The 18,735-nt window shown below is 38.7% G+C and overlaps 1 protein-coding gene across 1 annotated transcript in view; it reads left to right on the top strand.

Annotated features, from left to right (window-relative positions):
* Window positions 1-18,735, top strand: part of OCA2 (OCA2 melanosomal transmembrane protein) — a 210,584-nt gene that overhangs the window by 104,182 nt on the left and 87,667 nt on the right. Inside the window, exons 15-16 of the mRNA XM_087726964.1 lie at window positions 16,931-17,078; window positions 18,510-18,567. Of these exons, the coding sequence (XP_087583090.1) occupies window positions 16,931-17,078; window positions 18,510-18,567 (206 nt within the window). The remainder of the gene's footprint in view (window positions 1-16,930; window positions 17,079-18,509; window positions 18,568-18,735) is intronic.

Raw genomic sequence — 18,735 nt, 5'->3', positions numbered from 1 at the left:
GATGTGCCAGTGCCTGGAGGCTGTTAGGGTCTGGATGGGAGCGAACAAGCTTGCACTCAATCCAGACAAGACTGAGTGGCTATTGATGTTGCCTCCCAAGGATGGTCCTGACATACCACCTCTTAGCCTGGGGGCGAAGTTATTTGCCCCTCGGAGAGGGCTCACAATTTGGGTGTCCTCCTGGATCCACAGCTGACATTAGAACACCATTTGTCGGCTGTGACCAGGGGGGCCTTTGCCCAGGTTTGCCTGGTGCACCAGTTGCGGCCCTATCTGGACCGGGAAGCACTTCGAATGGTCACTCACGCCCTCGTCACCTCAAGACTGGATTACTGTAACACACTCTACATGGGGCTGCCCCTGAAGAGTGTCCGAAGACTACAGCTGGTCCAGAATGCAGCCGCGCAAGCGATAATGGGTGAACCTAGATACACCCATGTTACACCTATCCTCCGCGAGCTGCACTGGCTTCCCATTGGTCTCTGGACCCGCTTCAAGGTGCTAGTCGTTACTTTTAAAGCCCTACATGGTATTGGACCTGGCTACCTAAGAGACCGCCTCCTGCCATTCACCTCCCAACGACCAATAAGATCACACAGGTTGGGCCTCCTCCGGGTGCCGTCGACCGGACAATGCCGGCTGGCGGCTCCCCGAGGGGGCCTTCTCTATCGCTGCATCGGCCTTGTGGAACGAGCTACCCGCAGAGATCCGGACCCTCACCACTCTCCCGGCCTTCCGTAAAGCGACCAAGACCTGGCTGTTCTGGCATGCCTGTGGTTGTTGATTAATTTCCAGCCTCACCTGATGGAATGGATGTTGCATTAATTTTAACACTGTATCTTTTATATATTTTAACTGTTTTTTATTTTGTTGTGAGCCGCCCAGAGTCCCTAGGGATTGGGCGGCATACAAATCTTATAAAAGTCAAAGTCAAAGTCAAACTTGAAAATCCTGAGATAATTACCTCTTAGCATTTACACAACAGTAAAGATTGTGCTAAATTAAGGTTTTGTGGAAACATCTTTCTTTCCCTTAGTAAACATACTGGTTTACAAACCATACAAAACAACCAACAAATAATAACAAAAACTCCTCTATCCATATTACAGGAACCATACCAATTGTTACAATTAATCAACTTTTATTACAAATTTGACAATGCCTTGGAGGAAGGAGACATTTGCTGAATATCTGTAGGTAGGCTGTCCCATCACCTTGGCAACCTGGCTCTTTCTGACTTCCAGAAGAGGCATGTTGAACTCTGCCTCCAGGAGAGCAGAGGCAATGACTGTGGCAAATATCAAATGACCAGTTCTTTAGAACCTCTCCAGACAAGAAGAGGATGGAAAATCATCCATATGTGTTCCATGAGGAGACCTTACAACAACAGTCTTCCATAGATTTAAATACCCAAGCTCACAACTGCAGTAGAGCCTTTTAAAAGACACTAAGTTTGCTAACATCATTAGAGACCTTCAGAATGACAGATTAGATCTGAAGGGGAAATTTTCTTTTCTGAACAAAAGAAAAATTAACTATATTATCTAGTTTTCTTTCCAACTCTCTATAACTTCTGTCTTATTCTTGAAAAGTAAGAGTTATTTTTTCATTATTTTTTCTACATCTGCAGGCACTTATGTTATAGAACCTGCAATCATCTTAACTTCTTCTTTCACCCCCTCTTTCATTTTTACAAGTCTTTAATTTTTTTTCAAAAGCTGTCAATTTATTATTAAGTGATTTAGCTAAGTTACTGGACAAACATAGTTTTCATAGTTGTTCAAACATTTTCTGAAGAAAATCTGGTTTAATTCCTCTCTCTAGCAATCCTCTCCTTCCTCTATTTATTATAGCCACTTTTCTCATGGTTGCCATTATGATACTATCATACAAAAATAAAAAATGTCTCAAAAAGAGAAAGACCAAAAACAACTTTTCCTTCCTTTTTGTCATTTTGTCTTCCCGTGTCCTTAATGTTTACATACATCTTAAAATGGCACTCTGCAGTTACAGTGAGAATCACAGTCTGGCTCATATTACTCTTATATTTTGATCTGTGAAATTCACCAATTGTCTGGACTCTTTAATAGCAAGCAAAAACATTCTTCCAGTTAATTGTTTTTTTAATTCAAATTTGTTCAAAAGCACTTTCACCAAAAATAATCTTTCAAAATAATTATCCATTTTATGCTTTCTTATATTCACTCCTTGCTAAACCTTTTGCAAAAAGCTTTTAAATATTTAAAATTCTTTTCCCCTTTGTAATACTAGAAAGACTGTTGACTCACTGTGGGATTTTCTTTTCCTGTCCCTCAGAAAACCTCTCTTTAATTGTAAATTAGTTATATCTGAAAGTGCTTTAAAAATGAGGCTCAGACTAACCTTACATCCCTATAGGTTGCATTACAGCTGTGATGGAAATCCCTCAACTCCCAGCCACTCAACTTACAAGCTGGCCACAAAACTCTCAATTCCTGCAGTTTATTCATGAACAACAGTTTCCTGAACATAAGTGAGTGATCTCACAATCTCTCCTTTTTCTGAAAAGAAAGTAGTGGCTAGAATTCATTGTCTGATTGTTAGCTCTGCCAAAATATTGTACCTGCTCTTTCAGGGACATCTAGTTCACCATACATCCTCATTTGAAGCTGACCATAAGTGGATGAAGTATAGAAAAGAGCCTGGCACCTTAGGGATATCTCATTCTTGGTAGAATTCAGTTCAGATCCCTGGCCTTTAATGAATATGTATATGTACAACTGAGAACAAGAGATAGGCTAGGGCAGGGGTGTCAAACTCATGTCATCATGGTGGCATCACATGATGTATCGGGACACCCCCCCCCGACTTCACTAAACCAGGTGTGGGGATGGCCAGCGAGTGAGGCATATAGCCTGCAGGCTGAGAGTTTGACAGCCCTAGGCTAGGGATTCATCTGAGCGTTTTTAAAATAGCTGACTGAGCTTATCTCTGCAGAGATACTTAAATCATCTAGATTATTAGTGCTAGATAATGTCAACAGCCTCTCAAGAATTCATAATACATAAGCTATCTATAGGCCAACACACAATGCTGATCACACACTTCATTTGCTGGGATAGCCTTCTTTCAGAGAAGTGCGGTGAGCTTTGTGGCCAGTGAGGCAAGCGCGAAAGCCCCGCCGAAACCCCAGCGCTGCATCAGCCATAGAGCGGGACCAGGACCCACTCTATGGCGGACGTGGCACCGGGACTTTAAAGCCCTGCCACCGGGGCCCTGCCGCCACTTTAAAGCCCTGCCGCCCGGGCTTTAAAGTGGCGGCAGGGCCCCGGTGGCGTCCACCATAGACCATTGTTAGTAGCCACATAGTAGCCTTCCATGCCTGCCGACTTCACCTGATGCCCAGAAAGTGCTTGCAGGCAGGCAGGCAGGCAGGCAGGCAGGCAGGCAGGCAGGCAGGCAGGCAGGCAGGCAGGCAGGCAGGCAGGAGCTCAATAGCTTAACATTGGACTAACAGCTGCAGATAAAAAGGACATGGTGGGGATTCCATGAACGCCCTCCGAAGGGAAGGCGAAGGGGGGGTGTTATGTGTTCAGGATTTGGATGGGTCTCCGTTGAACAAAACCACAAGCTCCTTTTAAAGTGAGGTCAGGGGAGGGGGCGTAGGGGCGAGCCAGCCAGCACTGCAGTGGAGCTATGCAGGAGCCTAGCAAAGAGGGAAGCCGTGGCGGCTGTCCCTAGCTCAGCAGGTTCCTCACTGGCTCACCTCTCCGCGCCCCCTCCAAGCCTCTGTTTGTGGCCGGCATCCCCCACCCACCCCCACTCTTACCCCTCATTTGGCCAAGGCGCCAAAGCCTTTGATCTGCTTGCTGACCCCCCCCGACTCGGTTGCAATTGCTCCCCTCAGATGAGAGCAAAGGACGAGTAAGGCAGGGAGGGCTCCCAGGGGCGCCTCTGGCTTTGCAAAAGGAAAAGGCAGGAGAACCACAGCCCTTACCTTCCACAGCCATTCTCTCAGAGCTCGCTTAGTGCATGCATAATTTGCCTGCCCAGAGATGCTTCTCCTCCTCCTTCCTCCCTTCTTCCCCCACCTCCTTCTTTCCTTCCTTCTCTTTCTTCTCCCTTCACAGTTTTCTCTCTCTCGCTCATCTGCAACCGAGAAGTTCAACCTGCAGCGAGGAAGGCTTTAGCTTGCTTTCCCTCTGCAGCCTAGGAAATGGAGTCTCTGCCCTCCCCGCTCAAGCGGCGCAAGGCATGATTTGCTGCTCCCAGATCTGGAGGCGGGAGAATCACGTGCCTCCTTTGCATACGGAATTTTTCGCTTTTTAACCCTTGCTTAACTCTTAAAAGGTGAAAAATTCCTTATGCAAAGGAGGCCCATAGTTCTCTCGCCTCCCCCTACAGTTAACACTAAGCAGACTCAAAGTCACTGTGACTTGGAGTCTGGCAGCAACTACCTTGGCCTTTTTAATTATTTTAAAAATTCTTTCCTTTTCCTCATGAGACTGGTGAGGCCCTGCCTCCCCTGCCTCCAGTGACTGCACGTCCCTGCCTTCTTTAGATAATTTCCCTTATAGTAATTCCATTGTCATGGACCACTAGTTGCCGAAGGCCAAGCTTATAGCCACTCTCCATTATCAAGAACTAGTCTCCCCCAAAAGATAGGATTAAGCAACAAAAAATGCAGAATACAAGTACTGGAATACTGACCTTGAAAATGCAACGTAGAGCCCATTTGAAATGCTATAGTGTAGCGGCCCCCTTTTGGGCACCAAGGACCACTTCCATGGAGACAGGTTTTTCTACATACTGAAGGAGGCATGGTTTCATGTGTTACCTGCATCCTGCAGATGGGGCATTACTTGTTCATGCAGACTGGTTGCTGGCATGCTGGCATGATTCTGGTCCATGGACTGGGGTTTGGAGACCCCTGCTATAGTGTACTATCGACAATATATTCAAAAAGTAGTAATGTGATTACACCTACAGATTCTTATACAGCTAACTAGTGTTGTGAGAGAATGTACAAATGTCTTCAACCTTGCATTTAAAATTAAAGAACACCCAGATTGCTGTGGCATTTTCAGTGAGTTCTTTCTTTCCAAGGAGGGACAGCAGTAGGGAGATAGTTGGGATAGTCGCTACAGAGCATTCTGAGCAATTGGAAATGACAGAGGATAAGGGCTCTGAGACAGAACCTCCTCCTAGCATTAAAACATGTAGTACTGAGTGAAGAGCAGAACAGAAGAGGTTTGCATGGCTTCTCATAAGGCAAGTGAATTTCTATTGATTATTGCTTGTATCTGGTCAGTTCTATTTTAGAGCCATGGCTAGCAAGTAGTCTTTTTCTGGGAAATTGTTCTACTATCTGGGACTCTGTTCCTCATGAAAATCTGTGCCTTTAGGAATCCCACACTCTTTGACTTCAGAACTTTACATTTCAACCCTGGACTCCAATGTCTGGATCCTGTTCAGGGTTTTGGTTCAATTCTGGAAAGACTGAGTAACTGAATGTTTGGATTCCATCCACCCTCTGTGGTTCAGGAAAAATGTGCCTCTATTCCCAGATCTGGGGTTGATACATTTGTGGGAGGCCTGTCATATTTTTATTGTTGTGTTTTTACTATTTTTTTCTGTATTTAATTGTTTTAACCATGCATTGGCTTTTGTAAATTGCCCAGAGTGAATTGGAGTGGTAAATTTTAATGCCTCCATGAGGGAGGCTGTATAACTGTATACAGTTATATATGTATACAGACTGTATAACTTTGCATCCACAAGATCAGCTTTATGGAATTGTGATACTTCAATTATGGATCAGTTCCTAGAACTATGGCTGTGTAAGAAAAATTAGAGTGATTCAGATAGATGAAATGAAATAAATATGTAAGCTGACTTTAGGATGGTTTATGGGATTGATTATTTGGTGAATGATTTTGTGAATATTTGGTGAATAAATTATTTGGATTATTTAGTGAATGATTTTCATTTGGAGACAAAGAAACTGTTGATTTTCCAAAGTTTTTCAGTGGCTTTCAATATAACTGACCCCAATATCTTTCTAGATGACCTGGCAGTTTAAGGAAATCTCCATTGAAATTATTCTGCTCGTATCTGCTAGGAAGATACTAGATGGTGACAGTTGAGTTTGTAGTTCCATGAATTGGAGCTCATCCCTAAAAGCTTCATTTAATCTCCAACATTTTTTAACTGATATGTAACAGTCTGGAAGAGATCATCAGCAGATTTAAAAGCAAATGTTATCAATATGATGATGACATTCAAATACCCTTTTCTATGGCAACATCATAAAACATGACTGCCTTGACTACTTGGCTGCAGATGGTAATGGGTTAGAAGAGGAGAAATAACTTTGAGTCCAGATGGATTGGGAAGAATCATCACTGGATTTTAATACTAGAATTATATACAACTGGCTAGATATGGTCATACTCTCTTAGAATGAGAAAATACATAGTTTTGGAGTGAGTCTGAATATAGATAGTTTTCTTTCTTTAACAGAGTTTATAATCAGAAACATTTTGATTTGTATTAGTTGATGTCCCAGCTTCATCAGTTCATAGAGAATTATGAGAAAGTTACAGTTAAGCTCCAGCTTTCTTTTTTGTAATTTTCACATAAGGTCGTCCTTTTGTACTATTTAGAAATGTCAAATTATCTCTGAAACATCTGTTATATTTTATACAAATGTTTACAATGACTGCAAACTTGCTTTGGGGAACAGTACAATGTGTTATTTCATGGTGATCCATAGGAAGGATTTAGTAGCAGAAACGTAGTGATGGTGACTGTGTAATGCTAATGTTCTTGACTTTAAGGAAATATAAAACTAAGCAATGCCTAATACATTTCTTGGACTTTGGAACAGTAGAATTCAACAGAACAGTAAGTAGGATGTCCTGACAGGAGTAACTAATCAGAAAAGGCACTCGAGATGAGTGGGAGTACTAAAGGAGATATTAAAAACATAATTGGAAATATTTTTAATAGCAGAGCAATAGGGAGCAAGAAAAGTAGTTATTGAATTACACAAAAAGCTTAGTGAAGGTGTTAAAATAGAACACAGTGTATGAAATTGTAGAGTATGTATCAGAAAACAAAAGCTAGGAGTGAGCCAAGGTTAATAAAGAATTCAAAGAACAACAAACAGAGCTGCTTATACAGGTCTAGGCAAAATAAAAGGAAAATTATCAGATATCAGCTGCTCAATGAAGAAGACAAATTGCTAACAGATTATGAAGAAGAGACAGAATTACTCAATTCTTACTTTGATTCAATTAGTCAATTAGAATACAACTGGAAGGGACCTTGGAGGTCTTCTAGTGCAACCCCATGTTCAAGCAGAAGACCCTATGCCATTTCAAATAGGTGGCTGTCCAGTCTTTTTCTTAAAAGCCTCCAGTGATGAAGCACCCACAATTTCTAAAGGCAAGCTGTTCCACTGGTTAATTGTTCTCACTGTTAGGAAATTTGTCCTTAATTCCAGGCTACTTCTCTCCTTGATTAGTTTCTATCCATTGTTTCTTGTCTTGCCTTCTGGTGCTTTGGAAAATAAGTTGATCCCCTCTTCTTTGTGGCAGCCCCTCAAATATTGGAATACTGCTATAATGTCACCCACTAATCCTTTTTTCTCTCCAGACTAGCAATACCCAATTCCTGCAACCATTCTTCATTTGTTTTTGTCTCCAGGCCTTTAATCATCTTAGTCGCTCTTCTTTGCACTTTTCCCAAAGTCTCAACATCTTTTAGCAAAACTGAATGTAGTATTTCAGGTATGGTCTTACTAAGGATTTATAAAGTGGTAGTAATACTTCAAGTGATTTTGATTCTATGCCTCTGTTTATACAATAAAAGATTGCATTAGCTTTTTTGGATGCTGCTGCACACTGCTGGTTCATGTTTATATCATATTCTAAGACTCCAAGGTCCCTCTCACAGTTACTGTTTTTGAGCCAGCTTTCACCCAATCTGTGTATCTTTGGGTTTTTTTCTGCCTATGTATGTTGTAAGCCTTGCTTTTCTTCACATTAAATTTCATGTTGTTGGATAGGGCCCATTCTTCAAATTGGTCTAGATCATTTTGGATCCTGAGCTTGTCTTCTGGGATGTTGGCTATTCCTGTCAGCTCAGTGTCATCTGCAAATTTGATGAGTTCCCCTTCTATTTCCTCTTCTAAGTCATTTATGAAGATATTGAAAAATACTAGTACTTGTACAATGCATCAGAAAGAGATTGATCTCAAAGCATCTTGAAAACAATGTAGTAATTATCAGAAGCCATCATGGAGTTAAGTATAAATCTTGCCTGACTAGTTTCATCTCATTTTTTAAATTGGATAACTCCCTTAATAGATTATTGTAATGTAGTAGACATAATATACCTTGTCATGAACAGAAGCATTCATCATGCTGATTATCAAGCTTGTTAAGTGTGAGCTGGCTGACAATTAAGGGGAAATGCTGTTGTCTGTAATATTAGACTCAGAGTTCTGATCAATGATCTTTCATTGAATTTGAAAAATATAAATTAGGATTTCAGAAAGTTCAGTCTTGGTTTATTTATTCTTCAACATTTTGGTTTAAGTGGAGAATGGGGGAACACTTATCACTTATACACTTATGAACTGAACACTTATGGGGGAACTACTATAGGTAGTAAGGGACAATCACAGCATCCGTCTTGAACAAATCTTGCTAGATCCATGTAGAGAAATGACGGTCAGAATGGGAATTGTTCCAGTATAAATATCTTATTCATAGATAATTAGTACATGATTAAAATGGCTGCTGATTCTGTGGTCCAGATATATTTTAAACATTTAAAGTTAATTCTCCCTGGTAATCAGACAAAAGCAGGGAAAGATACTGAATTGGTGACTTCCAATTTTTAATGTAATCTCTGAAAGGTGACTGCAGATTTCAACAAAAATATTGTTTGTATATTTAAATTTTGATAATATAATACTTTTAAAAAAAGATTTTAGAATATTTTTATAATGATTGATTGTTATATATTTGATTTCTGTGTACCACCCAGAGTAGTTTTTTGTGAGTTGGGCAATTTAAATTTGATTAATAAATAAGTAAAGATGAATATAACTGTTAGATTTTATATGAGAAGCAATTCCAATTAAAAAGGAGCCAGAGGGTCATTTGGCCTGTCAACTAAGCTGAAAGGAGCTTCATGTTGAAAAAAGTGTTGTTTTTTATATTTAAAAATATTACATTTATGCTCACTATTTTCATGACTTGTCCTATTATGTTTTGTACTTGTTAACTTTTTTTATTATGACAAGATCTTTCAAAAGTTAGAAATAATCTGCATTTTTTTAAATATCTGGAAGATCATGACTGAAAATGCAAAAACAGAACATGGAAAAAAAATGACCTTTTTGCAAAGATGTTGACTTACTGATTGGCTGATGGTTGATTACTTGCATCAAGTTAGTCTTTACTCCTAATGATAATGTAGATAGATCTTTCCACTAAGATCTGTCCCCAGCCTGGCTCTGCAGGTCTTCCAACAGTATATTGACTTCTACTGTAACCTAATCCATCATCTGGCCATCCCTTTCTTCTTATACTTTCTATCATCATCAACTTCTCCAGAGAGTTGTCTTTGTAGAAAGTATCCAAAGTATGATAATTTGAGTATGATCATACTCAAATCTCTGGATTAATTTCTTTATTTTCCATTGTTTGTTTTCTTGGCTATTGGCGAAAGTGGATATCACTAGTCGTCTCCAACATCAAAGTTCAAAAGCATCAATATATTCTTTATATTCTGCTTCTTCAAAGTCCATCTTTTGCTTCCATAGAGTGTCACAGGACATACCATTCCTTGCATGATTCTGATCTTTGTAAGTACAGACATATCATAGCATCTGATTATCTTTTCCAATGACTTCATTGCTAGTCTGAGGCATACTGTATTTCTTGACTGCTAGATGCTTTTTTTGTTTTATTTTGTTATACTTAATACTAAAAGGCAAACTTCAATATTTTTTTCTCAGTTCTACAATGGTTTTTGAACCTGCTATCATTAATTTACTCTTCTTTAGACTTAATGTTGAAAATGGTGATTATCTGCTTGAAATTATATGATGGAACTACTTTATTCCTTCTCCCTCGCTTGACTTGCGACTCATAGCTAGTCTCTGCCCATTTCTTTGATTTTATAATTGAACTCTTCCACCTCCTTGTACCAGTAATACAGTCAATTTTATTTCTCTGTATCCCATTTGAAGATGTCCCTATATATTGTAGAGGCATCATTTTAGTTGTATGAAGATGATGTTAGAAAAAAAGAAATGATAGGATGGGCAGAAACAGAAATTTAATTGTAATTCTCCTGCTTTATTTCTATTTTCTAAGCCATACAGACCAGCTAATCTTATTTTCTCAGTATTTCCAACTTTGGTATTCTAGTTTCCAATCTCAGGTGTTGCATCTTGCATGTTCTGTCAAGATGTGTTTCAGATTGAGCTTCCAGTTGTATTTCCGATTGAACCATCATAACATTCTTCTGCATAGGATAACAAACATATTAAAAGGTGTCCATGAAGTCTAATAGCTATTGATTAGCCACTGACTGCATAGTGCCTGAATAATAATACTATGTTTGCTATATTTTTATTGACCCTGAAAGAAATGCTGATCTTTCTTTTATTTTTTTTAATTGGGTCCCAAGTAGTAAACAGTGTCTTCTCATTGAAAGTGTCCAATTCTAGTTCATTTCAATTTACTGATACCTAGCATATCAGTGTTTGGTAGATTTATTTCATTTTCCCTACGTTTATGCTTCTATGTTTAGATATAGAGGGTAAGAAGGATGATCTTGAGAGAAATACTGAAGAACAATTATCTAGGCCCATGATAGCGAACTATGGCATGCTTGCCAAAGTGGTACATGAAGCCAGGTGGCCCAACACATGTGGCCTTGCCTGTTTGTATTCCTGGTATGCATGCACACATGAAGATTAGCTGTCCTTCGTGTGTGTGTGAGTGCTGAAAACTGGTGTGTGCATGCGCCATGGCCAGCTGATTGTTGAGTGTGCCAGAATCCAGAAATTTGGCTTTTCCAGAGTGTAAACCCTTCACATGTGCGGCAGTGTCAAAAACCATGTGCGCATGCGCACTAGCCAGCTGATTGTCGGGCACACATGCACTCTAGAACCTGGAAGTCTGGCTTTGTCAGAGTGCAGCCCCAATGAGTGTGCATGTGATGTCTCCACATGACTTTTTCAGCACTCGGTACCGAAAAGGCTCGCCATCACTGAACTGGGCAGAAGGGTCTGAAACATTTTAAAGCCCTAAGAAATGAGATGATCTTCAGAAACAATTCAGGCAACATCTCCCTGATTCATGGGAGTATAAGGGGTGACAGAAGAAGAGTTACACCAAAATTACCCTTGCAAAATTCTGTTAATGTGACCTATTTCAACCAAGCTTAGTTCTAAACTTTTTGTAGAACATTCCCTCAAAGAACTGATGGTTCATTTAGTATCTTGGTGAAGTTCAGGGGTGATTTGTGATAGCCTTCTCTTATGGAATAAAATTATGCTTTTGTGGTTGTCATTAAAGTGATCATTTATCTCCAGCATCTTCTTGTATTGCTACTGTCTGAGGTAGGCTTTTGTTTGGTTTACCTGGAAGTACCTTCATGCCTTGAATGACCCTACTGGGAATACATAATGCTGGCATACAGTTCTGATGTTCTTCATTTTTCTTTTCCAGAAATACTCCCCTCACTATGATCAGGCAGCACCACAGAATTTAAGATTATTTTTGTTCAAGTATAATACAACTGGCCCTCCAAATACTATTTGATTTTTGCAATGCAATGTGGGAATGACCTTGAGAGACAGCGGCAAGAGCCACAGTCAGCGAACAGTGAGACTAGAGGCAGCTTAGGCTGCAGCAAAATTGTGGATATGCAAAGGTCCCTCCTTAGTTTCTTGGGCTGTAAAGCAATATGGGAGAAATGTATTTTCAGATTTTCAAGATTCTGTTAATGTAACCTTACAATACAATAGCATTAGTTCATCTGAGCGTGCTTCCTTTCTGGATTACCTTGGAAAGCTGATCTTAATTTTGCCAGTCTTCAACTTTTCTCATAGGGTGAAATGGGTTGTCTCTGCCATGCTTTCATTGGAAATGTAAGTTGAAGATTGAAGCATACTGTCTGCAAATGAGTGTTCCTGAGAGTCTGCCCTTAACAATTACTAGTAAAGCAGGTTTAACTATGTAACTATAGCAGAAAGGAGATTTATTTACAGGTTTAGGTTCATAAGAATGAACCATATGCTGTGTGTCTGAATTTTGATCATATGATCATGGGGTTGTTGCAACAGTTGTAAGTGTGAAAATGGTCATAACTCACTTTTTTTCAATGACGCAGCTTTGATCAGTCACAGCTTTGATCATTTGTAAGTTGAAGACTACCTATATCTCCTCATCTCCTTCTGCAGACTAAATTAAAGGACTAGTTGTTTCTTATACAACTATCCCCCTGGCTATGACTCTTCCTTCTGTCTCCAAAGGTCTAATCTACCAACCTCTACCTCTGTAGGCAATTGTCAAGGAACATTGGAATTATAATCCAACAACATCCAAAGCAGGGGTGGGTTCCAGCAGGCACTACTGCCAGTTCACTATTGTGTGCTTTGCCCGCTTGATGCACACAATTAAAATTGTTCTGTGTATGCGCAGAATTGAAAAACAAGATGGTGGTGCCTATGGTGCCACCCAGAGAACCGGTTCGGGTGTGTGGCAGGCCTGGGTTGCTGCCGGTTCCAGCGACCCAAGCCACTAAACCACTTTTGGCCGAACTGGTCCAAACTGGTAGGAACCCATCACTGATACAAAGAGCTATAAATCTGCTACTTCTGATTAAGAAACTTGCAAATAGAATGTCAGGGTGATGGTCAATATAATTTCAAACATACAAACATATGCAAATATATATTTAGGACACACACACACACACACACATACACACACACACACGAGATTCATTTTCAAACTCTCCCCACACCAGTCAATAGACTAGTGAATGTATCAGGCTTAGAAGATTATTGTATCAATTGATTTCTTCTTGATCCCATCAGTTGTTTAATTGTGCAAAAATATATACCACAGCATATTATAGATGCACTAACTGAAAGGAACAATCCTTTTCTGAAAACAATAGAATGAATTGCAGAAATACTTTTTTCTCCAGATAGTTGCCAAAGAGTAATCTTTTGAAAAATGTTATCAGCTTGATATTGGAAATGATGTAACCTAGAAACCTTTGAGAGGCAGTGTCTTTATATGGAATAAATGACAATTGGTTTGTCTTCTTGGCAACAAATTACATTGTCAGGTTTTTTTTAGCTTTGTGATGAGCAGTAATTTGTGATTTTGAATTTGATCTACTGCAGATGAAAATTACCTAAAATTGGTATTGTGCAGATAAATAAGTAAATAAATGATGAAAAATATACCTTATGGGATATGACCCATTCAGGTCAGAATTTGGTAGCTGTAAGGGTGAGATGGATGATGGGAAGAATATTGTATTTCTGATCCCATTCTAGACATTTTTATAAATTGAAGAATAGTAAAGTGTAAGACTTTGATTCATTGTCCAAACTTAGATGGCAGATTGTGTGAAAAAACTGACAGCTGAATTATACAAATGTCTTTTCTTTGATTGAATATTTGGGTTAGCTGAATATACAGTTGCGTAACGCTAATCGTAGCTGTAGAAATCCAGGTTCAGATCTTCAGTCAACTAATGAGACTTTACTAGATAATTTTCACTGAGCCACTCTCTCTCATCCTAACGATCTTCTGGGGTTCTTGTGAAATTGCAAAAGTAAAAAGTATTTTCTACCTTGCAAAAACATATAGAAATTATGCCCATAATAATTACTATGATAAGAAAAACCTAGTGCACAATTGAACCATTGCATTCTAAGCCATGATTATCAAAAGGCTTGAATATTCACATTATAAATGATTAGAAGTATAGAGTTGAAAAAGGCCATTTAGGTCATGACACACCTCCCTCCTTAGTACAACCATTCAATAGGGGACTAATTCAGACATTCTCTTAATTCTGGGCTTTGTGTCCATAAAAAGGAAAAGAAACTCAAATGAGATAAGGCAAGACCATGATCTCAAACCATAACAAACCATGATCTCACTGTCGCCATCATTACTACAATCTATTTTCTATTGCATGCTTTAATCAATGTGGATCATTTGTTGAACTGTTAGCACTTGGGCTTTGCTTTAATTTTAACGTTTCTGATCATATTGATCCTGTGGGCTAGGGCTGACAAACTCCCAGCCCGTGGGCAGGATGCCTCATGCATTGGCCATGCCCACCCCCATTTTAGCAAAGGGGGAAAAAGTCCTGATACATTACGTGACACTGCCATGATGTAATGAGTTTGACACCCCTGCTGTAGGCAGTGGCTTTTCTAATAGGAAGCAACTGTTCAGTTCCCCTCCCCCGTGTGGTTACCCCCTTCTTAGATTTCTGAAAAGCAGAATGTGTGATCTAAAATAATTGGTAGGAAAAAGTGGCAATGTATTCTGCCCAGGATCTTTTAAAGACCTATAGCTGTGATGGTGAACCTATGGCATGCGTGCCACAGCTGGCACAACCTATATCTGTTGACATGTGAGCCGTCTGCTCCATCGTCAGTTCCTGAACTTCCGGTTGGCCTGTTGGGCCTGTTTTTTGCCCTCCCCAGCCTCCGAAGGCTTTTCTGTAGCCTAGGGTGGGTGAAAATGGCTCCTCTCCCCTGGAGGAAATACCAAGCTCAACTTGAAGGTGAGCAGTGCAACACACACTGGGGGAGTTTGTGGAGGGGTTTGTACACACATGCATATGTGGGGGTGCACTTTGCATTATGGGTGCCGGCACACACATGCACATTCTCCTGCATGTGTGCTCACATTTTTGGCACCCAACAACAAAAAGGTTAGCCATCACTGGCCTATAGTGTCATAGTCCATCACAACAATTTATGATAAATTATATTCTAGCTTAGTTTCTGACTGAAATAATTTCAAAAAATAGAAATGATCATTTATATGTTAGATATGTTTTAATGTTTGATATGGTGTAGCACAAATAATTTCTTAAAAAGAACTCAGGGTTCAAATCAAGTTGAAACACCAGGATGTTATATTGACAGTGTATGATATTTAATGCTTAGCCAAAAGAGTTCAAGATTCAACTTAACTGTACATTAATCTTTTATATATCAAAAAGATCTGGTGCCAGGAGAAAGAATAGGATTTAAATATTGAATAAATTTCACATTTTCAATGCTCTCTACATAAAGTAATTACAAAAATTGGCATAGCTATGAATAACATTTTATGAATATTTAGCATATCTAAAAATAAGATCTAAGTATATAAATGAACAAAAAGCTAATCATAGTACATAAATACTAATAACACTCTAATCTGTTGTGCAGTTTTATCTACACCAAATCTGTTTCACTTTCACACATAATTAGAGTGGTTCACTTGAATGACTGCATTTGTAATTTTTGCAGTAAATTTTAATATTTGTAAAGTAAACTTTATACTGTATTTCCCCAAAAATAAGACAGGGTCTTATTTTCTTTTCACCCCCAAAATAAGCACTTGGCCTTATTTTTGGGGAAGTCTTATTATTTTTGAGGTTCAGGAAGCAGCAAGCGTGGTCACTTCATGGCTGCTGCTGTGTTGCAATATTTTTGGGGAGGACTTTTTTTTTGAAGGACTTATTTTAATGCATGTGCTCAAAAACCCAATTGGGCTTATTATCCGTGGAGGTCTTATTTTCAGGGAAACAGGGTAATCTATATATATAAAAAGCAAATACTACTCACTTATCACGAAATCTCTAGTACCGTAAAGTCTACAAATTTGAAATGTGGCATGTATGTTCCTCTTGGCTTCTAGGTGCTTGCTTAGAAAGGATTTTTCGAAATGATCATCAGATCATTAGTATTTTTTATACAGTAATTAACACCCTCCGATGCTAAGGAGTTCTACTTCCCCTCCCCATCTGAAAAGAACACTATTCCAACTGCCAGTTGCCTTACATTTTGTTACCTCAGTTCAAACTGGCAGACATTCCACTCTTCACTCAGGAGTAGTCTGGGGCTTCTTACGGTACTAACCATTGGTACTTCAACAAAATGTCTATGGTGCCTTTCACCTATGGAATTGCTTCCGGACTCAAGGCAGCAGGAGCAATATTCCCTTATGTTTTTCAATCACCAACCACCACTGAGCCAACAGATTGTGAATCGCATTTCTCCTGCATAGCCCGATCACATAGTTTTGTCGTGAAGCACGGGTATCTAGCTCATGAATACATAAAATGACTGGTGATTGCTTTGAAACCAAGTTCCATTTCCATGATTTCATGCACTGTTTTTTCCCTAATGGATTTCTAGAAAAGAAATGCAATAATATTGGGTCAATAGAGGTCCCCAGACCACCTGATTTAGTCCTGGATCTAATAATGTTTAGCATCTATAAAATATTAACTTAAATTGCTTTGCATTCATTTCTTAGGGGTTATTATTCAGTGCCATGTGGAGATGCAGGTTTATATCAACTAGCGCTCCTTTTATTTTTCCTGTACAATTTTCTGACCAATTTCTGATGTCGGGTGAATTCATACTAAACAAGAAACCATGACATAGCATTACAAAGACTTTTCATCAATGCCCCCCATTGCTCAGACATTTACAACGAGAAATAAAATTGGGTGTTTTAAAAAAAATATAAATACAAGAATGACAGTGGCTGACTTGGTTGTAGTGTTGCAAATTTTTGGCCAGAGATATCATATATACCTCCGTTGTGACTAGGAACATTGAAATGTGCCATATTGTTACTCTCAGCTAAATAATTTTATTTCTTTTTAGAACTGAAACATGAAATCCATGTTTGGAAGCTGACAGCCCAGAGAATTAACCCTGCAAGCAGAGAAGAAACAGCAGTGAAGTGCCTCTTAATGCAAAAAGTTAGGACTCTAGAGTTCTTGCTAAAGAAAAAGCTCAAAACTTTCCACAGGTAACATAAGACTCTTGATAGCCAGTCTTATTGGAAACAAGACCTACACTGAATCTTTTTTAACTTTATTATAAATGAAAGCGTTAGGACTCAGGGTTTCCAGACTTAGCAACTTTAAGATATGTGAACTTCATTTCCCAGAATTCTCCTGTGAGGGGGTTGAAATTGACACATCTTGCTGATCTTGAGAAATAACGGATAAAGTTATGGAAATCTCAATACTTAGACTACTTTTATTTTAGAGCTCCATTTAAGTCTCATATTTAGGGTAATATTCTGTATTTTCTTTCAAATGTCTCTCTTGTCAAACAATGGGTTGCTTGCCCATTTCCTGGAAAACTAAGAAATATGCAGATGTAGTTGGATATTTTTCCACTGTCTTCTGCATCCTTTCCAGGCTGTGAATAGGCAATCATATACTGTATACAGTAAATAACTCTTCACAAAATATCTATCAGCAGATTTTCAAGGTAATTATCTTCATATATGTGGAAGTGATGCATAAATGTACCAAGCGGTGGTGGGATTCAAATAATTTAACAACCGGTTCTCTGCCCTAATGATTTCTTCCAACCACCAGTTCACCAAACTGCTCAGAAAGTTAACAACCAGTTCTCCCGAAGTGGTGTGAACTGGCTGAATCCCACCACTTGTACCAAGCCCTGTGTACCCCCAAATCAGTTCTAGAGAAAGAGGAAATTGACCTGAGAATATTTAGTTATGGTATAAAGTGGACTGAAAAACAGAAGTCAAAGTGCAGGATGAAATCTGGTTTGATAGAGATTCGAACAAAAAATTGAACAAACTCAATTTTTTTTAAAATTAAACAAATTAAATGTGAATGAGAATTTTTTAAAAAAACATATCTATATTATATACCTCAATAGGAATCCTGCAGCTGCTATAGATTTAATGGAAATTTAATGGAAAATCTGAGTTTTCTATTACGTGGTGGTCTAGGACCATTCTAAATGAAGCAATTGCTCAGAATTGCATCCCTTAATCATTTAATTTTGTTATCCCCACCTATAAATATTAAAAACAGCAACACCATTAAATAGCTCAAGAAATTCTATTGATATTCACTGTTAGTGAAATATCCATTCTTTTTAAATTCATGGATTGTTGGAAAGAAATTATGTGAAGGGGTGAATCTCTTTGGGTCTATCCATCAGCAAGACAGTTCTTTGAAACTTAAAAAGAACAAGCCACAATTGATATAGTCAGAGGAGTTGGCAAAAGAAAGATTCATTTAAAAATGAGCCCAAATATTCCATTATTTTTTCTTCTGATCCATCCCTAGAAAATAGGTATGTGTTGTGTCACTTAATGGTAAGTGGATATGAACATAAATATTAAGTATAATTACCGGTAACAAATAATGCTAAGTTCTTATTCTATTAGTATGGTTTTATATATATTATATTTCAGACAAATCTCACAAGAAGATAAAAACTGGGAAACAAATATCCAGGAGCTCCAAAAAAAGGTAAAAAATTCTGAGAAATGTTCATCTACATCTATAATGTTTTGTTTTTCTTAATATTGACAACAATGCAAGTGCACAAAATCTTCTATTTTGAAATCTTCCAAGGACACAAAAAATAATTGGGGAAAAATATTTTGAGCCTGAAGTACACATATAGGTAGTCTCCCT

This window comes from Thamnophis sirtalis, unplaced genomic scaffold, assembly GCF_051295495.1.
Source record: "Thamnophis sirtalis isolate CommonGarterSnake01/CBP01778 unplaced genomic scaffold, rThaSir2_p1.2 scaffold_12, whole genome shotgun sequence".
Taxonomy (NCBI): Eukaryota; Metazoa; Chordata; class Lepidosauria; order Squamata; family Natricidae; genus Thamnophis; species Thamnophis sirtalis.
This window is presented reverse-complemented; position numbering and strand designations above follow the sequence as displayed.